Genomic DNA, 25,461 nt, shown 5'->3' on the forward strand with positions numbered 1-25,461 from the left:
GCATGTTCTAGACATAATACGGCAGACGTTAGGGGAGGGAAAGAGGGGGAGCACTGATGGAGGTCGAGGAATGGACAGATCCTGCAGGGCATTAGGCCATTGCAAGGAAGGTGGATTTCTAAACATGATAGTAGGTTTGAAACAGGGGAGTGAAATGACGACCTGCCTTGTATCTGAAAGGAGCATTCTGATTGGGATGGACATAGGGTAGTAGAAGCAGGAAAGCTGGTTGAGAGGCTATTTTATAAATGATGGTAGTTTTTACCAAGGTGGTAGCACAGGAGGTTGGAAGGGTAGTCAGGTCATGAGTATATTTTGAAAGTAGAGCTAACTGGATTCACTGATAAATCAAGAGATACATCAAGAAGACTCCAAGGTTTTAGTCTGGGCAACTGGATGGTTCAAATTACTGAACTGTGAAACACTAGGGATTACAGAAATCAAACCGTGGGTTTTGGGTATGTTACCTTTGAGATATTTATTACTGGATGGCTGAATACTGCCCACCCTTCCCAAACAATGTTCACGTGTCCAGGACACGAAACTTCAGTATCAGAAACATATGAATGTATTACAGGCATTGGTCTATGCCACCACTCCCAGCCTTTAAAAAATGTCACTGCTAACTGCATGAAAAGTTTATGTCATTAAGTAAAATATGAAACCTCTTAATCCCCCAACATCTGTTAAAGAACATCTGATGCGTAATTCTGGATATTTCATAATTTGTCATTTCAATTAATAATATTTAATAAGAGGGTTATATATGTTCAAGCTACCACCAGTTCTAAGTCTTTATAACCAATGCAGATACGGCTATGCAGGTATGTGTAAAACATTAAACTTTAATTATGAATAATGCCGAAGACTCCAGATTTTTAGTTGAAAGCCAATTTTGTCAATGAAAAACAAGTAGGAGATTCATTGAGTGGTATTAGAAAAAAAACAAGTAGGAGATGATCTGCCTGAGATTTTTATACATATGAAGGAAAAATTTACAATTGAGACTGTCACAGGTGGTTCCAGATGGACTGAGATCATGCAAAGAAAATGAAAAAAAAAAACACGTCAATCACATTTAACTTGTTAGGAAAAGATGCTATTAAAAATATCATCTACAATCACAGAGATCCTTTCAGGAATGCAGAAAAAAATAGATCATACTTCCCTTTGGTTAAAAAAAGGGTCATTATTTTGCAGATGTCAATGAGGAGGGAACAGGATGGTGGTTATGTTACCCATAAGGCACGGAAGGGCCAACTTAATGTGTTCCCCGGGGCTCTCTGGTAAGTCATTTTTTGGCACTGGGAGCACATTTCTCCATAGAGACATTTTTGTACAATATGGAAAGATTCCCAGCCCAGCCTCCCGAAGTATTTAACCCACAGTGGATAGACACATTGCAAGAGGAGCACTGAGTTCCAAATTGTTGTGAGTCCCTTTAGCTCCTGGACTGAACCCCAGCTCCAGAGGAAGGAAAATGAGGAAAGGAAAGGGATGCTGTCATGAAGGAAGCCTCGGTCAACCGGCCTCGAAGTAAGGATTCCTCAGCTGAAGACTGTTCACGTTTCCTTCTAAAATCAATACTGGCGATACCTTGTATTTATGTATTTTATATTTTACAAACTTTCTCACTGGATCATCATAACAATACTCTTCAAAAGGTAACAGGTTTAGCGATTATTCATTAGCCAACTTGGGGAAAAAAAAGATTCTAACATCTTGATAATATTCCAAATAAATGGCATGACATCCTTTGGAAATCTTGCTTCCCTTTCAAAACTGTAGGTCTGGTGATTATTATTATTATTTTGCAAACTACTTCATTCTTCTAGACTGAGATTCTTCTAGGATATTTCAGAGGTAATTATAATAAAGTAAATAACAGACTAGAGCTGAATTTAATCCCTCTACCATGCTCCTCACCCCCCCCAAAAAAAAACCTAGATGAAATAAGGTATATAATTTGTTTTATATTATATCTTTTCCAGGAAAAATAGAAATTTCTGACATTCCAATCTTGCACCAGGGTTTCTTAATTCATATCTGAAATGCTATGATGGTCTGCTAGTCAAAGCAATCCAAAATAAATTCCAGCAGCCAAGGCTAAAATAGCACCCCAGGGAAAATAGCAGGATCTTCACACCTTTATATCAATTTGAATTTCAGGGTGGTTAAAACTATTTAAAGCAGCAGAATTCATCTTTTTTTTCTTTACATATAGAATGTGTGAAATGTGCATATGTGTGTGTGTGCACATGTACGTGGGTGTATTTAACAAAGGTTGTCAAAATGTAGCCAAATCCTACGGAACCAAGGTTAAAACAGAAACCCTGGCTGTTTACTCCAGTTTTTCTCTCCACACACTAAGAGGTAAGAGAGATGGCAAGGCTGTCACTTGGAATTTCCTAGCTCCTGTCACTTTGTCTCAGCATCTTCAGCATTTTTAGTCTTGTTCCTATTGTGTGCAGAGCAGAGGCACCAGGAACGATCCTCTTAACATTCCTGAGACGTACCAGGCGCATCCTAGGACTTGGTACCAGTAAAGCTCAACTCTCACACAGCTCATGTAAGGGTTAAAAACAGAAAGTCCTACCCACTGGTTTGCTCTGATGTTCCTGGAGATATTGTCACTGGATGTATCCTCAGTAGAATTCTATTCAACACCTCTGTCTTTAAGTACAAAGCTGTAGGCTGTAGCAGCTTTAAGAAACATAAGTATCCCTTTTTTCTGCTGCACAGTATCTGTGTGTGAAATTCTCTAAAGGGGTTTAAGTATTTACCCTGAACACTATCAGACGGTTTCTAAAATTTTCCTTATCCAGTTGCAAAAACACTTCAAAGAGAATCATAAACACAGTCCTTTGTGCTTTCGATGCACACTGTGTTTTTGAGGTTTAAGCCTGAATTCTCTTGGAATTGTATATTCTTTTTTCCCAAAAAGACAGGATACACAACACTTTCTTGTAAAATTCCTTACTAAAGGTGCAGATGCTTAGGGAAAAAAAATGGAAAACTCTGAAATTCATAAGATAATCAAAAAAGGAATCAAAACGTGTAAGAAATTCATTGCTAAACTACATGTAAAATTTCTCCCCAGATGTTTTACTTTTAACAGAACAATATAGCTGTGGGGAATTGGAGTGGGTGGGTAGGAAGGAGAATGGAAAGAACCGAGCTTCCCTGAACACTTTTAAGATAACCAAAAACCAAAGATTTAAACCAAAGATTTCAAGCTGCTCCAGCTGCAAGTGACTTTTTCATTTTCCCAAATTTTCAAAACTAAACATAAAGGTCTGAAACTCAATTTTTGGATGCTTATGACTCTTTATCCACCTCTAATCTGTGTTTATCTTGAGTCACTCAGCACTGCCCCAGTCAAAAAAGAGAATTTACATTTTAATTTAAAACCACTAGACATCTCACATCGGATCCTAAATTATTATAATATACTCTGCTCCTAAATCAGAAATGCTAACCCTGAAAAAATGGGGAGACTGGATTATGTTGGCTGATGTAACTTACTGTGCACATTAACACTGAAAAGAAGGGAGAAAAAAAATTATACATACACACGCACACAAAAAAAATTGGTGACTTTCCCATTAATGCAAACAAAAAAAAAATCAACATTTATATTTACATCACTTTCTTCTGCACATCCCCAAAAATCTTCAATCCAAGAAGGAAGTTTAAAATAAACTTAGCTAATTGAACTATAATACAATAGCAAATACCAGTATACTCAGTAAATATTTCAGTAAATGGAAAAGCAGCCTTGTTCCTGTATTCAGTTTTAAAGAATTTATTCTAAAGCACTGTGATGAGAGCTTCATTAATCTCTCCAAAAATAAACAAACTACTGCTCGGCTCAATCATTCCCTATGACTGTGTAACCTACATGAAGTGTAACCTATGCTGAGGAAGTCTCATCCACACAGCCACAGGCAGGCTCCTGGCAAGGGCCTTCCCAGATGATTTACACAGGCCAAAATAGCAGGGGAAAAGGCATGACTCATCTTAAAATTAAACTATTATAACTAACTTGTCAGGGACAACCTTTACCTTCTTAAGTACATTTCTCTCTTAAAACTTTAACAACAAGAAACTGGTTACATTATTAAATAAAACACCTACTCATTTTCCACATCTCTCTGCTCTCCTGTGCCAAATTTTAACATAAATGGATAGAAATAAATGTAGCCTATAGCTTACCTAACATAATTATATGTTGTGTTTTACACTGTTTCAAAACGGATACATTAAAATAATCCAGTCTTGGCTCCTACCCCCTAAAGTCAATAAAGGTTGTTAAGGCCAACTGCCATATAAATGCATTGCTATAACAGCGCAAGGAATTGTCAGAACAGGAAATGCAATTAAAAACATTCAAAACCATCAGGATCTACTTTTTCTTCTAAAAGAAAAAACCGAGGAAAACAGCAAGAATTTCTCTCCAGTATAGAAATCATCAATACTTTTGAAAATGTTTACTCTGGAAACGATTGTCAAATATTTCCATTGGATTATACCAAATTGACCTTTTTTTTTTTTTAAGGTCAACAGGAAAGGAATAAATGTCACCAATTTAGAGGATTTCGCACCTAGCATTCTTTTCTGTATCATTGTGAATTTGATAGTGTTAAAACATTTTTATAGGTAAAATAAATGTCAGTTTTGCAAAGAGCGATACCAGACCCTGAGAGACAAATGGCCTATCCGTTGAATCTCTGGCTACAGCAAGACTTCCTCACCTCACAGGAGACTTCAGCTTTTCATATTTCTCTTTACCCAGAAAGCAAAGCAGTTGTACAGTTTCTTTCAAATGGTAACTCTCTCTTATCCTGAAGAGTCTTCTCATAATACAATCATCTTGGATGGCGGGGGCGGTGGCGAGTAGGAAGTGCATCGGATTTTAAAAAAATTAAAATAAAAAACAAATATTTGAATAGTATTATAGTGTTATAATGCCATCCTCAATAGGGAGCAAAGAGGAGGGGAAAGGCCAGACTAAATTCCTGGGTTATAAGAAAGGGTTATGTTGCTTTGGGCTTAATGGCTCATAAATTCATGAGGTAATATTCAGGGAAAATGTGATATTTTATCAGAATGTCATTCAAATATAAGGTTTAACATTTACATCACAAGAGCATGGACGGAGTAAAGCTATCCGCCGGGAGAAAAATGGCAAGAATAAACAGTGTGATAAAAATGGTGTTTGCTGGGACAGGAAACGGGAAGTGGAGGATGGGGGAGTTTTAAAGACAGCTGACTAAACTTTTTGAAATATGTGACTGGTTATGACATGTGAAGCAATTACCATTAATGGAAGAAAAGCGATTTCAAAGCTCATTTTCCATTCTTCTATATCCTTCCTCAGACTACACCTCCCAACCACAAAGTGAAAAAAGAACACAAAGGCAGAAATCACAGCGCAAGTCTCTTCCCTGGTACAAGGGCCGATAAAGGTTGCTTTACTCATAAGCAAAAGGGGAAAAGTAATGTACATATTCCCTGAGGTTTTTTATTTTATTTTCTCAGCAAAAGAGATCGATGTTATTTTGCAGAACAGACAAAATGCATTGATTAAAGAAATCCTTCCACAACACACACATGATTTTACAATTCAAAAAAAGCATAAAGATAAAAAAGAATCATTTGTCTAAAATGATCATAATTTTGAGTAAGATAGTCCCTGGAAGCAAAGCGAGGACACTCAGAAATTCCATTTGGATTAGTCTAATGCTATACAATCCAAATGTGCACCAAACACTGTACTTTTTATGTTAAATTGCTGTTGAATTTGTTAACCCACAACTGATATCCTGTGTTATGGAATCTTGGAGATTACAGCTAACTTGAAGCAACAGGGATAATTCTTGACAGTTAATGGTATTTTTGTATGCATTTTCCCGAAAGGCTAACATCTTGGGGCCTCAATCTGGTAGCTCAACATTGCCCCCTACTGCTGGCAACTGAGAAAATATGAGGTGGGCTGGTACCAACTGGAAATCTAACCCGCCACTGCCAATTCCACTCGAGTATACAAATACCAGATGGCACTGCACGAACACAGCCACAGAACCGTAGACCCATCCAACAATTATTCTGTTCTGTCTTTTCCAATAGAAAAAAGAAATTACTTGAGTTTGTAAAAAGTCATTTGTAAAAGGCTTGAAGCAATGCTTACATTTAATTTGGAAGAAACATCCCTTTTATCTGGGCCTAAATCTTCACTCTGCTTATAAAGATCATCCCAAGGCATGCTGAGGAGAGACACTGAGGCCACTGATCTCCCGCAGAACACTCAGGAATGGCATGCCAACTGCTGGGAAACTAGCGCCAGAGAGTTCGCAGAATTGCTTTTCCTTTTGGTATTTTGTATACAAGAGCGACAAAACAAAAGCTATTTCCTCTTAACGAATGTGCCACCACCTTCAAATTATTTATGCACAAATTTACGTAGATATAACTAAATCGCTTAAATGAATTCATAATGGATATCACTGGTAAGCTCACAATACCAAATATTTTATTTTGTGTGTGTGTGTTGTGTGTGTGAGACAAGGTCTCACTCTGTCACCTAAAGTGTACTCACTCTATCAGGCTAAAGTGCAGTAACGCGATCACAGCTCACTGTAGCCTTGACCTCCTGGGCTCCAAAGATCCTCCCACCTCAGCCTCCCAAGTAGCTCAGACTATAGGCATGCACCACCACAGGCGGATAATGTTTTTTATTTCGTACAGATGAAGTCTCACTATGTTGCCCAAGCTGGTCTCAAACTCCCGGGCTCAAGCAATCCTCCCAACTTGGCCTCCCAAAATGCTGAGAAGACAAGGGTATGAGCCACCTTGCTGGGCCAGATTTTACAAAAAAAAAAAAAAAAAAAAAAAGCTCTTGAACAAAAACAAAATCAAGGGCCAAGCACGGTGGTTCACACCTGTAATCCCAACACTTTAGGAGTCCGAGATGGGCAGATAACCTGAGGTCAGGAGTTGGAGACCAGCCTGGCCAACATGGTGAAACTCCGTCTCTTCTAAAAAATACAAAAATTAGGCAGGCATGGTGGCGGGCGCCTGTAATCCCAGCTACTCGGGAGGCTGAGGCAGGAGAATCGCTTGAACCCAGGAGGCGGAGGTTGCAGGGAGCTGAGATCGCGCCATTGCACTCCAGGCTGGGCGACAGAGCAAGACTCCGTCTCAAAAAAAAAAAAATCAATAAGAACTCCCTTTCTTATTTGCTCTTCAACTCTAATTCACAGAGTTGTCAAATTACAACTTCAAAGTCAAGCTGATGTCTTAGAGCTAAGGTTCATCAAGTTAAGAGGTTCTAACTCATATGCAAATGGACAAAATCAGAACTACACAGTAGGAGGAAAAAAAACGTTGCCCTGAAACTGAAGCTGCCTTTATATAAGAAGCCCATAAAAATGGAGAGTACTCATAACAGGCTTAGTTTAGGAACAGAACTGACCAAGGAGATTTAGGCACAGACTTTTCATTAACTCCAATTCAGTTTCACAACGCTCAGTTTTGTATCAACTCAGGTCTTTGGAGAAATCAATTTTTGTGATACTATTAATACATTAAAAGGATTATAACATTCCTTCCCCAGACACATATCCATGAAAAGGTATGATTTGAAGATTTGAGATGTCTGGAAAGCAAGGACTTTTGGATTCTGACCCCGACTTTTAAACTGGGGCCTTCAGAGTTGTGACTTGACATTTTCATTATTATAAAGGAGGAATTAGGGTAGACCCTATGTTAAGTGTTCTTATCACAAAAATAATAATTATAATAAATAAGACAGAAGAAAACTTTTGGAGGTGATGGATAGGTTTATGGCATAGACTGCTGTGATGGTTTCACGAATGTACACGTATCTCTAAACTCAGGTTGTACACATTAAATACGTACAGTTTTTTGTCGGGCAATCATACCCCAATAAAGTGGCTTTAAAAAAATAAAATAGAGATTAGCAATAGCTATCCGTTTTTGCAGATTAGTTCATTGTTTCCAGCACATTTCAAATTCTGTGCAGAGGTACTATCTCCAGAGTTTGCAGGCGTTTACCACTTTTCTACTACATTCCAAATCCAATTGTTCGAAGGCAGAACAGAGGTGGTGAAGAGCAAGGACCCCAGAGGCAGCCTTCTTGAGTTCAAATTCCAGCTCCCTCACCTGTTAGCTGGGTGACCTTGAGGAAGTTACATAAACCCTTTGCGTTTTGGTCTCCTCGTTAGAAAAACGGGGAATACAGGGTCAGGCGCGGTGGCTCACGCCTGTAATCCCAGCACTTTGGGAGGCCGAGGCGGGCGGATCACAAGGTCAGGAGATCGAGACCACAGTGAAACCCCGTCTCTACTAAAAATACAAAAAAATTAGTCGTGCCTGTAGTCCCAACTACTCAGGAGGCTGAGGCTGGAGAATAGCGTGAACCCGGGAGGCGGGGCTTGCAGTGAGCCCAGACTGTGCCACTGTCCTCCAGCCTGGGGGATAGAGCGAGACTCTGTCTCAAAAAAAAAAAAAAAAAAAGAAAAAAAAAAGAAAAATGGAGAATACATTACACCTATGTTATGGGGTGCCATAAAAAGTTAAAGAAATTATATAGGAATAATGTCTGGTACTTAATAAGTATAAGTGCTTGCTATTATTATTACTATTATTTAAATTAAGACTTAGTGCAAGACCTCCATGTGGCTTCAACCTGCCTTCCAGCTACATTTCATCCCACATCATCTGCACTCCTTGCTCTGGTCACACTGGACTTCCTCACTTCTGGCCTTGTTTTTACAGTTCCTGGAGACTAAAGTTCGTCCCCAGATCCCCCATCCCATCATACTCCTCAGCATTCAACGGCCCCAAAAGCCACATCTGCCATTTCACCACCATCCCAGCCAGCTCAAGTGGTCTGAATGTAATGCTCCCTCTTCTGGAACTGTGATTTTCTTTTAACATTTAACATATATTACCGGATTTCATTTTAGCTAATGTCATACCTGGTGATATTCGTGCCCCTCTCCTTGTTCAACTGTTGGATCACAGTGGTTGACAGCATAAGCTGTGGAGCCAGCCTGCCTGGGTTTCCCCCTTGCTTTGCCACTTACTCAGTGACTTTGAGGGAGGCCCTTCATTTCCCTGTCCCTCAGTTTTCACATCCATAAATTCACATCCTGGAAAAGTTTCTATACCTCTTAGTATTGCTGTAAAATTTTTTAAAGTTAATACTGGGAAAACAGAGTAGCACCTGATGCATATAAAAATGCAAATAAATGTTAAATACTATTTTCAAATTGTTATTCTCTTGTCACCACTTCCTAGTATATATCCAGCACATGCCTTATGAGGAGAAAATAATAAATGCTTATTGAACTAAATTGAGGTTGTACTGACAAAATCCTGGCTATATCCATCACCTTACCAAGAAGAACCTAACTTGATAATTAGGAATAATTAAATCTACATTTGCCTGTGCAAATGAGGCAGTGGAGGATTTGTATAACACAGCAGTCCACAAAATACAGTCTCAGGCCTCATGGACTTACCACACCCTCCATCTTCTTCCACAGTGCTTCCAACTGAGCCATGGGTTGACACCACCAGTCAGTGCACTTTCTGTATCGATTGCCTTGAAACCAAAACTGCCTCAGCCACTCAAACTCGACCTGTGGACCATAAAGAGAAGATGGTGGTTTTAATTCCCTTGTGATAGACAAGCAAGGACAATGACTTCGTCTCTTAATTCTCCTTCGGTAACTTGATGGCCATAGGATGAGAAAAGGTGAGAAAGGTCAGCCTAACCAGTTCCCAATGTAAGCTGGCAACTCCATAGCATTTCTGCAATGCTAAGAAAAGAGTAGTCTTAAAACTGAGGTCTGGCCAGACGTGTTGGTTCATGCCTATAATCTCAATAGTTTGGCAGGCCGAGGCATGAGGATCGCTTGAGGCCAGGAGTTTGAGCCCAGCCTAGGCAACATTGCACGATGCTGCCTCTACAAAAACAATTAAAAATAAATGGGCCAAGCACAGTGGTGTGTGCTGGTCGTCCTGGCTGCTTGGGAGGCTGAGGCAAGAGGATTCCTTGAGCCTAGGGGTTTGAGGCTGTGATGAGCTCTAATTGTGCCACTGCATTCCATCCAGCCTGGGCAACAGAGCAAGAGTCTCTGTGTTAAAATAAAATAAAATAAAATAATTAAAAAGCTGGAATTCTCTTACACAACCCAGCTCACGCCAGAGAGGGGTTTTCAGTCACATTTATCAGTCAGATGTGAGGAAACTATAAGTCAATCAACAATAAATACTGAGATCCTAATTATAAAGCAGGCTGTACTATGTTTGATGGGAAAGGCATAAACCGAATGTGTTTTCATTAAATGTCTTTATTTAAGGCTGGTATTAAAAGCAAAACATGGATATATATTAGGAAATATTAATTATAAGTTTCTTAAATTGCAATAAATTAACTTACCCATGGGCCAGGATAATCTTAACCTGTATATATAAAACTAATTATGGAGGCACACATTAAACCTACAAAGCCATTCAAATTGTCACTTGTCAACTCAGGGCAGATGACAATAGGTTAAAAAGAAGAGTAGCAAACATATTAGTACAAGTTGAATATCCCTTATCTGAAATGCTTGAGACCAAAAGTATTTCTGATTTTAGAATATTTGTGTTATATACTTACTGGTCAAGCATTTCAAATCCAAAATCTGAAATTCTCCAATAAACATTTCCTTTGAGCATCACGTTTATGCTCAAAAAACTCTGAATATTAGAGCACCTCAAATTTCAGATTCTCAGATCAGAAATACCCAAGTAACTTACTTTCCTTCTGATGAATCTACTACGGTAAACTTCAACTGTTTGCCACCTTGGCAGTCCTCCTATTCCAGTCAAATCCCACCCACTCCTTTCCCAAACAGCCCATGTGGTCTGAAGAGGCTCCAACTCCAACACCAGGGGGGTAGAATATGCAACCCAGGTCTAGGCCAATCAGGCCACTAGATTCTGTAGTCACAGAACTAGATTGAGAGGAATAGGAATATGTCCAATCAGAATAAGTCTCAAGACTATCAGAAACTACAGGAAGGAAGACTCTGCAGCTATTTTGCCAGCAATGGGAAGAATGGAGCCAACATAGTAGGGGGTAACTGCAAGACAAAAAGACAAAAAGCACATCCTGATGATATCAACTGACCCTTGATCAAACTATTCCTGAAACTCTTTTTACTTAAGCCAGCTCAGGTTGAATGTTTTGCCCTTTGCAACTAAAATAATCCTAACATATTTAGATGAGAGGCTGAGTTAACCTATGGAAATATAAAAAATTATTTTCTATTCATTTTCTAATTCTTCTATCATTCATCAACTTGAAAATCAAGGTACAATGCTACTGATCTTAAATACTCTTTTTACCACTGCCTGCTAAAGAAATGTGGAGCCGGCTGGGCGTGGTGGCTCACGCCTGTAATCCCAGCACTTTGGGAGGTCGAGACGGGTGGATCACGAGGTCAGGAGATCGAGACCATCCTGGCTAACATGGTGAAACCCCGTCTCTACTAAAAATACAAAAAATTAGCCGGGCATGGTGGCAGGCGCCTGTAGTCCCAGCTACTCAGGCGGCTGAGGCAGGAGAATGGCGTGAACCCGGGAGGTGGAGCTTGCAGTGAGCCGAGATTAAGCCACTGCACTCCAGCCTGGGCGACAGAGTGACGAGACTCCGTCTCAAAAAAAAAAAACAAACAAAAACAAAAACAAACAGAAATGTGGAGCCACCACAGCTTCATGCTGGGTTGTCTGGCTTTGCTAAGGTGATCATGTTCCATATATAGACATGGAGCTATTATAATCTTCACCTGTTACCGCAAAGAATTTTTTTTTGTGTTTATCCATATTGAACTTTCATGAGGCAAACAAAACCAACTTGTGAAGATTTAACAATGGTGAAAATGGCTCAAATAAGTAACCTGAGAATAGCAAGTCATATGAAAAGGTTTTAGTTTACATTAACTAAATGTTTGTTTGCTGTGTAGGACTGATTTCAGTTAAAGCTGTTTAAACAAAACAAAAAAGGAATGTAGACACAATATTAATACAACAGTTGCTAAAACTTATCTGTGCTATTAAAAGACAGTGGTTAACAGATGTAACCTTGAATACTTTGAAAGATGAATGAATACAAGTGTGGTTCAACTTCTGTGAAGATACAGTTTTAACAACATACTTACGTCAAGAAAAAAATGAGTTCCTTTTGATGGATTTCACATAAAATTTGTTCACACTATGGAAAGAGCCTGTTAGCAAAACATCAAGTCCTATGTTAGAGAGAGTTGACAAGGTTTTAAAAGATTTTCCAGTCTTTGGGCTGGTTATGCCCGTTGAAGAGGCCAGAATGGATAAGGCTTGGCAACCATGGTGACTCTGGAAATAGACTATCATATGTAATTAGTTCATCCAGTCTATCAGGGTACACTAGAAATGATTTCAGTCCATTAAAACTTGGAAGCAAAGAGAAGGCTATATCTAGGGGCTCTGCTATTGGACAAGAGAGCAAAGAGAGAGCCCTGGCTATTTTAATAAATAATGCCTTCATCTTCCCTTGGATGCCCAACTATCTTTTGAGACAGATAGTATCATGGTTAAAAATAAGGACTCTGGCCTATAATCTCAGCACTTTGAGAGGACATGGCAGGAGGATCACTTGAGCCCAGGAGTTTGAAACTAGCCTGGGCAACACGGTGAGACCTCATCTCTACAAAATAAACAAATAAACAGTTAGGTTGTGGCGGCACCCGCCTGTGCTCCCAGCTACTTAGATGGCTGAGGCAGGAGGATCACTTGAACCCAGGAGGTCGAGTTTGCAGTGAGCCATGATTGCGCCGCTACACTCCAGTCTGGGCAACACAGTGAGGCCATGTCTCTAAAAGAAAAAAGAATATGGGCTCTGGAGTCAGTTCAAAAGTGAGTGCCACTACAGAATAGCTATGTCATCTGTAAGACAGAAATAATTACTGCCTACTCTCTGTCAGGCATTTGCTAGATGTCAAGAATGCATACTAAACAAGACCACAAGGTTTTGGACTTCCTGTCCTCAAGCGTTTCACAATCTTACACATTTTCTGACCAGGAGAAGCTTTAATGTCCTTGTCAATTCATGCCTATCCCTTCCCACTAATGCCAGTCAGAAACGTTCAACAACACTGAAGACCTTCTCCCAACCGAATTTTATTCATGAGTTGAAATATTGCCCATGAGATACAATCTCTGTGGACATCAAATCCAGTGGCATGCCTTCTATTCGACCTGACTTTTTCATTTCGATGTTGTGGGTAAAAACTATTACAGGATTTTAATCAAATGCCACCTTTACCAGTTTCCCCCTGCCAACAGAAAGAAGTAGCTGACTCTCTCCTTAAAATTAAGTAAGAAGGCAAAAAAATATTTCCACCTGCTTGATTCAGAGTCTGAGTTAATAAACTCTGGAAATTAGGAAGGAAAGCTAAAGCATGGACACTGCACAAAAACCAGAGTCAGGACTCAAAATATAGCGAGTCCTTATTACTCTGGGGCTAAAAAACCAAGCAAACATCCATGTCTAATCATATTGACTGACTGACCAAGCGGTAACCACAACAGAACTTGGGTATTCCTCCCTTCTCCAGAGTTGTAGGCCGTCAAAGGAGGCTCATAGCTAACAGAGCAGAAATAAGAGGCAAGTGGTCAGGAGAGCAAATGCTGACTTGAGGCCAAGGAACATTCCACAGGTGACACATCCCTGAAGACGTCAACAGCAGGGAGACAACCTGTAGGAGCTCTCAGGGTTCTCTCAAAGTTTTCATGATACTTACAAACCAAACTCCCTGATTTTGAACATGCACTTAATGGAAATAAGTCTAGAAGAGGAGAAAGGAATAGAATCAACCCACATATCTGGACTTCAGTCACTGGGCACTTAGGCCTTGGAGAGAAAAGCTAATAAGATTTCAAAAGAATATTTCTGAGCCACTTTATCACCATATAGTTGTAAATCATCATCATTCGAACGGGTCAGTAAATGTCACCTACTTTTCTTCTGCTAAGTTTGTTTAGGCTCTTGATTTGGTCCCAAGTCAGCCATAGAGTTCCCTCATGAGATGTGTGACTACGCCCCTTGGGATTAATGTCTCACTGTAATAACGGATAGAAGTTACTTTGCTGAGAAAGAAATTAGACCAGGAAGACATGGTAAGGCTCTATCTACAAAGAGGTACCCTATGAAGGCCCTTTCGCAGTGGTTATACGGAAGTCACAAGTCTGGTCAGAAGAAAATGAGAGCCAAACAATACCTTCAAACATTCCATTCTTCCAGGGGACATTTACTAAGAGAAGAGGCTGAATTCCATATTTTACTATCTTTAAAAAGGAAAGTGCGCCATTTAATAACATGGGAGAAGATTCTGCTTATAATTAAACAGGAATCTTTCCTAAGCATCTTAAAATGGAAAAACTGTATCTCCAATAAGGTACTCCAAAACATATGCCCAAACTTCTGAAAACTGCTTAGTTAGAAACCATCCTAGACAAGGAAAACAAACCACTTCTCAACCCACACAGACTGAGAGCTTGCAGTATGTAAAATCAAGGGTTTCATCCTGTGATTTGTCAAGCAAAGACACATGGCCTTGCAGAAACAGGCAAGCAAGCAAGCAAGAAACTGGGAGAACTCTTATGGACAAGTGGGCTTTCAGTGAGCAATAGGACAAAGTAAAGAGTGGGCATGCAACTGCTGAATCCCAGGCCAACTTGTATGGCAAAAGAACAATATCTGACAATGTGCCCTGACATATGGAATTAATTGTGAAAGTAAGGAGACGACCTTGAAGAATCAGAGATCGGGGGAATGGTAAAGACTGGCACACACACTATTTAAATTCAAGATCACTGTATCTATTCAACTCCAGGGGCCGAGGTTTCTGATACAGTACATCTCTGCCCCACCTGCCTAACATGTAAGGTCAAAAGCAGCCAGTCACTTTCTGAAGCAGACAATTTTTTTTTTTTTGAGATACAGTTTTGGCCTTGTTGCCCAGGCTGGAGTGCAATGGCACAATCTCGGCTCACTGCAACTTCCGCCTCCCAGGTTCAAGCGATTCTCCCGCCTCAGCCTCCCAAGCAGGTGGGATTACAGATACCCGCCACCACACCTGGCTAACTTTTTGTATTTTTACTAGAAACAGGGTTTCACCATGTTGGCCAGGCTGATCTCAAACTCCTGACCTCGGGTGATCCACCGCCTCGGCCGCCCAAAGTGTTGGAATTACAGGCGTGAGCCACTGCACTCAGCCTGAAACAGATAGACTTAGAAGACAATATTCTGGTAGATACACAGTGTGATTTTACAGATTTCTCCCATCCATTGATGGTAACAAAACATCACAGTCAGTCACAAAAGATGAGAAAGGATAGGGAAATAAGATAGCCTATATGCATGTTAAAGAAAGCACCCATTCTGCCAGTCTGACACGAAAATTGTGAGTTTTTTGTTTTGTTTTGTTTTGTTTTTGAGATGGAGTCTCACTCTGTCGCCCAGGCTGGAGTGTAGTGGCGCAGTCTCGGCTCACTGCAAGCTCCACCTCCTGGGTTCACACCATTCTCCTGAGTAGCTGGGACTACAGGTGCACGGGGTTTCACAGTGTTAGCCAGGATGGTCTCAATCTCCTGACCTTGTGATCCGCCCGCCTTGGCCTCCCAAAGTGCCGGGATTACAGGCGTGAGCCACCGCACCCGGCCCGTGAGATTTTTTGAGAAGGAAATAACCAAATTTCAAGATTGGAATTTCTATACTGTAAACATGCAGAAAGACATAACTTTGCTCCCCGGTCTAATTCAGTGAGGTCATCAGGCCCATAAGTGTCTTCCTTCCTGAAGTTCTGGCTATCAGCAATGCCTCCAGCAGGGACTAATAAGACAGAAAGTAGAACACCCATCAGGCACAATGAAGGGAAGCAAGTCAGACCTGAGCTCAGCATTAGAAGTGGTTACCAGTCCCCTGAAAGGCAGAATAGCTTCCCCTGTGGTTCTGGAGATTATGACAATGTTTCACAAAGTGTGCAGCAGTTCACAAGATATTAAATAACTTATAAAGACATTAAAAAGATATTATGTCTCTATAGGAGACAACATTATTTCTCCTTTGCTCAAAACTCTTCAATGGGCCCCCGTTTCCTACAAAGTAAAAGGGAAAGGCCTTGTCCTTACAAGGGCCTCCAAGGACCTATACAATCTGCTGCTCCCCAGTCTCCTGGAACTACCTCTGTGACCTCTTCTCCTATAAGTAGCAGCCTTACTCCCTCCACTCAAACAGTACTGTTCCTGGACTGTTCCATGGACTCCAGACATTCCCCCACCACACAGCCTTTGCACTGGCTGTTCCTTCTGCCCAAAATGCAATTCCCCAGATACCCACATGGCTGTCTCTCATGTCCTTCAATTCTCTGCTCAAAGGACACCTTTTCAACAGGGAGACTCTCTAGTTCTCTCAGTTTCCATCATCTTGCTCTGTTTTTTTTCTGTAGCACTTAGCAACTTCTAACATACTGTATAATTTACCAATGTATTATGTTTATTACTTACCATCATCTCCCTGTACTAGAATGTCTATTTTATTTACCAATATATACTAAAGCACCCAGAAGAGTGTCTGGCACATGCTCAGCAATTAATTATAGAAAGGATGCATGAGAACATTTTTTAACTTCAAATTCTCCATCAGTCCTTCTTATTATATCAAAAAGAAAAGTCTCAGATAGGTGAATGAACTTCAGTTCTCTACCACATTTTAGTGTCTCCTTTTTTTCTTTTAATGGTTTTTTTTTTTTCGAGGTATAATTTACCAGCCATAAAATTCACACATTGTAAGTGCAGACTCCAATGATTATTAGAAAATGTATGAAGCTGTGCAACCATTACCACTAATCTCCCTTCTTAACATGAAGAAAGGAAACTTGAGGCTCAGAGCCTCCTCCAGACAAGAATATCTGCTGGAATTTAATAACATTACTCTGTTTTCATTGGACCTATTTTTCTGGATACTTTTTCTTTTGGCTAATGATACTGGATTTCCACTTACAGTAGCAATATAAAGCTTCCTTTTTAAAGAAATTTATATATGTTAAAAAAGAGTTGATTTAAAGTAAAATATTAAGTAACTAAACAATGCATGTAGTCCAAAGATAAAGTAAATATTGAGAGGGTATTAGTGGGAAACGTAGAGTTTGTGAAACTTTGACCCATGGGATCCAGACCTGCTGGTCTCACAGACTGCAGAATTGCAACTGATGTCATCAATGAAAAGCAAGGCATTGACACTTGCTCCCAGGGCCTACCCTCAATTCTCAGCAGTCTTTGCTGGGAGACTATTCTTCCTGAGTCTCTTGTGCTTCTGCAAGTCTTGTGAGGAAGCAATGACTGTCTTGTGTTACGGACTCTCATTGCAAAGATGTTTATACAGCAACAACCTTGATAGAGAGAGTTTCTCCCTCCAGAACAAAAGGGCAGGTGTGCATATAGGCTTGGAAGATAAAGACAGTGTCTTGACCTACAGCAAAAGACAGGCATGCTTACTATCCTTCGAAAAAGACTAGGTTTCCATAGCTCATGGTTCCTCTCCTATAATGTAACCCCTCAATGTGTACATGTTATCTGGCCTACTTTGCATTGCCCTATAGAAACAGAAGCCGGGAGAATGCTATGCTCTGTATGTGTATGTCCCTCCAAAATTCTTTTTTAATTAATTAATTTATTTATTTATTTATTTATTTTGAGATGGAGTCTCACTCTGTTGCCCAGGCTGGAATGCAGTGGCACGATCTTGGCTCACTGCAAGCTCCGCCTCCTGGGTTCACGCCATTCTCCTGCCTCAACCTCCTGAGTAGCTGGGACTACAGCTGCCCGCCACCACACCTGACTAATTTTTGTATTATTATTATTTTTTTTTTTAGTAGAGACGGGGTTTCACTGTGTTAGCCAGGATGGTCTCGACCTCGCGATCTGCCTGCCTCAGCCTCCCAAAATGCTCGGATTATAGGCGTGAGCCACCATGCCCGGCCATGTCCCTCCAAAATTCTTATGTTGAAATCCTAACATCCGAGGCGATGGCATTAAGAGGTGGGGCTTTTCAGAGGTGAGAGATCATGAAGGCTCTGCTTTCATAAAAGAGTTCAGTAGCCTTATAAAAGAGACCACAGGGAGCTCACCTGGCCCTTGCACCATGTAAGGAAAGTGAGAGGGTACCATCTATGAATCATGAAACAAGTCCTCACCAGACACCAGATCTTGAACTTGATGCCACCTGATCTTGAACTTGCCACCCTCCAGAACAGTGAGGATAAATTTCTGTTGTTTACAAGCAACCTGGTTCATGCTATTTTGTTACTGCAGCCTGAACAAAATAAGTTCGTGAACTAACACAAAAATACTGAGACTCTAGTGACTGCTATTGATATACATAACAACCTGTCCTCCATCTCTGACCTAAGAGTCTCATGTCTTATACCAATATGAAACTGTGGCAGATTAACTTGTTAGCTTGCAGGTAGGGTAGAATCTCAGATCTTTCACAATTCTTGAAAGTCTTGCCAGGCACGGTGGCTCATGACTGTAGTTCCAGCGCTTTGGGAGGCCGAGGTGGGCAGATCACTTGAGGTCAGAAGTTCGAGACCAGGCTGGCCAACATGGTGAAACCTCGTCTCTACTAAAAATATAAAAATCAGCCAGGGGTGGTGGCGCACGCACCTGCAGTCCCACCTATTCGGGAGGTTGAGGCAGGAGGATTACCTGAACCTGGGAGGTGGAGGTTATAGTGAGCCGAGATCATGCTGCTGCACTCCAGCCTGGGTGATAGACCGAGACTCTGTCTCAAAAAAAAAAAAAAAAAATCCTTACCTCATTATGAATTTCTTCTCCTTGTTTCAAAACTGCAGGCTCAAAGGATTTCAAAGAGACATCACCATTGTCCACATCATCACGGATATTCTGCAGAGCCAACTGACAGCGTTGTAAAATGTAATCCAAAGTTCCTGTTGAGCACTGTTGAGACAGAACCAGCAATTACAATTATGGGCAAAATCTAAGTTTACTATGCCGCCCTTCCTAGGATTGTTCATATTTGTCCCTGGCTGTGAATTCACCTATTGACCCCATGGCTCAGTCTATACTCCCTTTTTTTTTTTTTTTTTTTTAATTTCAATTTTGAGATAGGGTCTTGCTGTGTCACTCAGGCTAGAGTATGGTGGTGTAATGTTTCACTGCAGCTTCAACCTCCAGGGCTCATGCAATCTTCCCACTTCACCTTCCCGTATAGCTGGTACCACAGGCAGGCACCACTCTGCCCAGCTAATTTTTCTAAATTTTTATGTTGTAGAGAGAGACAGGACCTTGCTATATTATCCAAGCTGGTCTCAAACTCCTGAGTTCAGGCAGTCCTCCCACTTCAGCCTCCAAAAGTGCTGGGACTAGAGGCATGAGTCACTGTGCCCGGCCTGTACTCCTTAACTCAAGAATTACCAGAGTGGCCTGTTCCACTGGGCTCTGTGCTGCCAGTTTGGCCTCACGTGGGCCACTTAGTTTGCTGGTTTTCTTTTACGTGGGCCTCATATCTCTAACTAAACATTTGGGTCCCTGAGGCTAATGCCCTATTTATATATGTTAAATACATTTTCTATATATACTACAACATCTAGAACTGAGTCCGACAACTAGAAGAAATTTAATAAATAATTATTGGATGAATAACTGGTTAACCAAGAAGTCAAGGACACTGACTTTTTATCTCAAATGCCCTGAGACTAACGATAGGAAAGAGGTAAACAGGCTGCCGAACTGGTTCAAAAGCACACTAAATGGTTCCGTAATAACAGAGGGGAAAACTGAAGTTATAATCACAAGGCAAAGAACTCACTTCCCTTTTCTGCAAAAAGCATACACTAGGCAGTGGCAGTTTTTGGCAGAATAGATTCTTCAAATAATGGAGAATATTTGGCTTATGATCAAGGCACATTTAAAGGCACAACTTAGTACCTGGGCCTCAGCAAGGACAGAGATAACTAGTTCATCCCTCTCTGAGTTCGTGGGAGCAAAGCAGAGGTCAAATGGACAAACTCCTTTTTATAAAAGATCATATGTTGGAAAAGAGGCCGATGCATACGGGCAGTGCATCTGCTTGTTTTGATATTGAAGTGATTTCCTAGAATAATAAAAAGTCAGCTATAAATACCCTTCAGTCCCAACAAGGAAAATGTATCCCTAAAACACTTTGGTTTTATTATTTGTAATTTAAACTGAGTCCTTGTAAATAACCTTGAAGGCTAATTCTCTGGTATAAAATTTCCTTGCACATTTACTACTATTTTATCCAATGCAACATCAACAAGCCTGGGAAAAACAAAGTTTCTGTGCCAAGAAACAGAAGTTTGACTAATACATATTTTAATATGAAGATCCCAGAGTGCTGGGTGCATAAGGGCAGACAACTCCAATTTCCCGCCCAAAAACACTCCACAAAGAATAAAGGTGAATGACCACTCATTTTTGTCCCACAGCAACCTCTACAATATCTTTTTTTTTGAGACGGGGTCTCATTCTCTGGCCCAGACCGGAGTGCAGTAGCATGGCGTGATCTTGGCTCACTGCAATCTCTGCCTCCTAGGCTCAAGCAATTCTCCTGCCTCAGCCTCCCAAGTAGCTGGCACCACCATGCCCGGCACCACCACGCCCGGCTAATTTTTGTATTTTCGGTAGAGACAGGGTTTTACCATGTTGGCCAGGCTGGTCTCGAACTCGTGACCTCAAGTGATCCACCCACCTCAGCCTCCCAAAATGCTGGGATCACAGGTATGAGCCACCACACCCAGCCTACAACATCTTTTTAAAATGACTTCTATCTAGAAAGTTTTCCTACTTGCACCTTTACTTTCCCAAGTATAGAGTGAGCTACATAGGTTATTAATTGCATTTTCATGCAAGATTGGAAACAACCTAAATTTCTCAACAATAGGAAAACTACTTTAATGAACTATGGTTGCAGAAAACAAAAAGAGAGAGTGTGTATGGAATAATTTTTTTCTGGATGTATAGTGTTTTGTTTTATTTAAATAACCTATAATCAGGCCTAGTTTGAGACAGGTCATTTTTTTTTTTTTTTTTGGTAACAGCTTTATTAAGCTATAATTCACATATCATAAAATTAAACCATTTAAAGCATATAATGCAATGTTGTTTCATATATTCACAGAGTTATACAAATATCACTGCAATTAATTTTAGAGCATTTTCATCACCCCAAAAAGAAACCCTGTACCATTTAGCAGTCACCACCCCCAACCCCGCCTGATTTCCACCAACATTTCCAACCCTGGGCAACCACTAATCTACTTTCTACGTCCATGGAGAGGCTTATTCTAGATACTTCATATAAATGAAATCATATAATATGTATCTTTTGTGACTGGTTGCTTCCATTTCATATGTTTTCAAGTGTCATTCATGTTGTAACATGCACCATTACTGTATTCTATTTTAATGCCCAATAATATTCAACTGTATGGATATGCCACGTTTTATTTATCCATTCATTAAGTGATGAACCTTTGGGTTGTTTCTACTTTTTGGTGATTATGAACATTCCTGTAGAAGTTTCCATCACTCTTGGGTATCTACCTAGGCATGGAATTGCTATGTCACAGGGTATCTTTGGATTTCACCTTCTGAAGACGTGCCAGACTATTTCCCAAAGTAACTGCACCACTATCCATTCCCTCCGGCAGTGCACACGGGTGCCACTTCCTGCAGGTCCTCACCAACACTTGTCACTATCTTTTTTATTCTGGCTATTCTACTGGGTGTGAAATGTTATTCCATCGTGGTTTTGATTTGTATTTCCCTATGACTAATGATGTTCAGCATTTTTCATTTGTCTGTTGGCCATTTGTATACCGTCTTTTTGTGTGTGTGTGAGACGGAGTCTTGCTCTATTGTCCAGGCTGGAGTGCAGTGGCGCAATCTCGCCTCACTACAACCTCCACCTCCCAGGCTTAAGCGATTCTCCTGCCTCAGCCTGCTGAATAGCTGGGATTACAGGCATGTGGCACCACATCTGGCTAATTTTTGAATTTCTAGTGAAGACAAGGTTTTACCATGTTGGCCAGACTGGTCTTAAACTCCTGGCCTCAAGTGATCTGCTCACCTCGGCCTCTTAAAGTGCTGGGATTACAGGCATGAGCCACTGCATCCGGGCTGTGACATGTTAATTTACTTCCTTTGCCATTTTAAATTGGATCATTTCTCTCTTGAATTATTGAGTTGTAAGAATTCTTTGAATATTTGAGATACAAGTGCTTTATGAGATAAATGATTCACAGATATTTTCTCCCATTCCATGGATCCTCTGCACTTTATTTATGGTACCCTTTGAAGCAGAAAAGTTTTTAACTTTGATGAAGTCCAATTTATCTGTTTTTTTCTTTAGTTGTTTATGCTTTCGATGTCATATCTAAAAAGCCATTACCTACTCCAGGATAAGAACTATATATTAATGAGTAATTACTACCAAAGTTTACTGAAACAAAACTACAGAACCATGTACTTTTATATTTAAAAATATTTAAAAATGTTTTTGAAATTACATACATTTTTACTTATATATTAAATATTACCAAAAGAGTAACAAGAACCTTTTAACACTGGTTGCCTCTGGGGACAGGGACTGGTTAGCCTAAGGAGAAAGAGACTTTAACTCTATACCCTTAGGTATTTGTTTTTATTTTGAACCATTTGCATTAACTACCTATTCAAAATATAATTATGCATAAAATTTAAATTTCTTTAAGAAGACATTCTGTATTGAATCCCAAGAACATTCTGACACAGTTATCAAAAACTAAAATCTAGGCTGGGCGCACTGGTTCATGTGTGTAGTAATCTCAGCACTTTGGGAGGCCGAGGTGGGTGGATCAATGAGGTCAGGAGTTCAAGACCAGCCTGGCCAATATGGCAAAACCCCATCTCCACTAAAAATACAAAAATTAGCCGGGCTATCTGTTACTTTCTACTCTGCGCTGTGCATACTCTTTAGACTATAAGCATCTTGAAGACACTGAACATGACTATTCCCGTTCACAAGTCCCTACAAGAATAACTTGAACACTATAAAGTTCAATGAAAGTTTGAAGAATGAACAAACTGAAATCCCTTCTGAATTGTAATTCCTGCAATCAAAACTTGCTGATGATTTAATCTCTCTTGCTTTATTATGTATAATCTAGTGTACAAATGAAGCCAGAATCACCTTCCACACAGTGAGCTTTAGTTGTTCCTATCTCCTATTAGTTTTTCATCAGAATAAAATGAAAAGACAGTAGTAGCCGTAAAAGTAATTTAATAATAGTAGTAGTAGCGAACTTCTTTGAACGTATACCAGTCACTGTTCTAAAAAGACTTACATGTATTAACTAATTTAATCCTCATAAGAACACTATGAATTAGGTATGATTATTATCCCCATGAACATATTTCCCAAGCTTTTTATTTATCTTTTTGTACAGCCCTTTGAACCCAGCACTAATGAGACAGTCTACTCTTCCGGCTTAGATTAGGAAAGACATCGAAGGGTGCACTTAAGTAGCCATATACTCAAGTGATCCACAAGAAAGGGATTCTTGGGAGGGTTATAGCTAGAAAGACAGATGCCTATAACTGGGGAAATGAAATCCTTCCATACAACACAAGGTACATATTAGATGTTCTATAAATACTTGCTCCTCTCTCCCTCCCTTCTTTCCTTCCTCTGTTCGGCCTTACCTACCTTCCTCCCTCCCTTCCCTCTTTTCTAACAGAACTCCTTTTAGGTCTCTAAGACAATTATTTCTGTGTTTGTTTAAAATTTGTCCCGCCAACAAAAGTTCACAAAGGTGGTGGGCATGATGGTCGTGTTGATGGCTCTATCTCCCAGGCCTACAGTTTTGGACACATAACAGGCACTCAAATATTTAAATGAATGGGTGAATGGAAAAGAGAAGAAAGGGGAGAAAGGAAGAAAGGGGTGCTGGATGGGCTGGCTGGCATCTTGGTTTAAATACTCATTCATTCTCTCTCTGCCACACAGCAATATGATCGGTCCACTGGTAAAGCTACTTAATGACCAAAAGACACAACACTGCCATAGAGACTCAGGCACTACTGCCACTGGAACATCATGCACTTATACCTCCCACCTTCCTGTACCATTTCCGCCCAGTTTTCTCACACTTGTCCCCTGTAGTTCCATAAAAGGTCAAGCTATAAAGCAAACCATACATAGCAAGCTTAGGTAGAAGGTCACTTGTAATCCCTTTCATGCCCTGCTCTCTGGAACCCCTCTTAACTGAGTACATGGGACTCCAACATGACTAATAGGAGTTTTTCTCCTTTCTTAGTTTTCTATTCTGGACTAGTCTGAAGAGCTAACCATCGGCCATTGCAAGTGGTGGCAGAATTTAGCAATAAAGTCTGGGTTATGAACACAGCTGGGAGCTCAGAAACTCCTTGGCAACGCTGTAACTTTCTCTTTAATTTACATTCACATGCCCAGAAGTCTGACCAAAAAGTTAAGGAAAATGAAAATTCTCAACATCCAAACCCAGCCACAGCTAACACATGCACAAGCACAAAAATCTGCCCCAATTCCTCTGGTCATCTCCTGCCCTTGACCTTGACAGATACAACCCTCTAAATAAACCTCTAACTATAAACACTTGTCAATGGCATTTTCCTTCTCCAAGAAACATAACCCCAAGAAGCAAAATACACTTATCCCATGCCATGCATACGCTTTCTAAAACTGTATCCAACACAATCCAAAGCTCAAAAAGCAAGTAAACAGACGAAAGTCAAGTTAGATGGAAGCAATTTTCCCATCAAATACTCTTCCAAAGTTCTATGATAAATTGCTCATTCAACCACTTCTGTCACATCCAATTAGGTGTGAATCACATTTTTATTTACACTTACCTCTGCCACTCGGTGGGTGGAACTAAACCGAGGTTGTGAACCAGCCAAAACGCAGTGTTGGTGGGTGGCATTGAGATCATCTACAGGAAAAACACCAGAAATTTATAAAACCATATTTATTAGTCAGTATATACTATATATTATTTAACTAAAACACAAAGTAAACAGTAAATCCATCTTCTAAGAAATGACAATAACCAAGGAATCAACACTTACCTTGTATTCTTTAATCAATCCCTTATAAGTAGGTGACTATATATATATGTGTATATATATGTTCCCTTATATATATATCTACTTATAAGTAGACATTATATATGTAGATATATAACAAGTGTAATAATATAAATATAAGTATATAATAAATATGATATACTTATATATACTTATACATACACAAGTATATGTAAGTGTAAGTAGATATGTAATCAT

The 25,461-nt window shown here is 40.0% G+C and overlaps 1 protein-coding gene across 1 annotated transcript in view; it reads right to left on the reverse strand.

Moving 5' to 3' along the window:
• FTO (fat mass and obesity associated) overlaps positions 1–25,461 on the reverse strand; it is a 410,630-nt gene that overhangs the window by 211,995 nt on the left and 173,174 nt on the right. Inside the window, exons 5-7 of the mRNA XM_011946598.1 lie at positions 25,030–25,109; positions 18,931–19,074; positions 9,549–9,668 (exon numbers count right to left, since the gene is read on the reverse strand). Of these exons, the coding sequence (XP_011801988.1) occupies positions 9,549–9,668; positions 18,931–19,074; positions 25,030–25,109 (344 nt within the window). The remainder of the gene's footprint in view (positions 1–9,548; positions 9,669–18,930; positions 19,075–25,029; positions 25,110–25,461) is intronic.

The sequence above is a fragment of the Colobus angolensis genome, unplaced genomic scaffold (genome assembly GCF_000951035.1).
Source record: "Colobus angolensis palliatus isolate OR3802 unplaced genomic scaffold, Cang.pa_1.0 Scaffold251, whole genome shotgun sequence".
Taxonomy (NCBI): Eukaryota; Metazoa; Chordata; class Mammalia; order Primates; family Cercopithecidae; genus Colobus; species Colobus angolensis.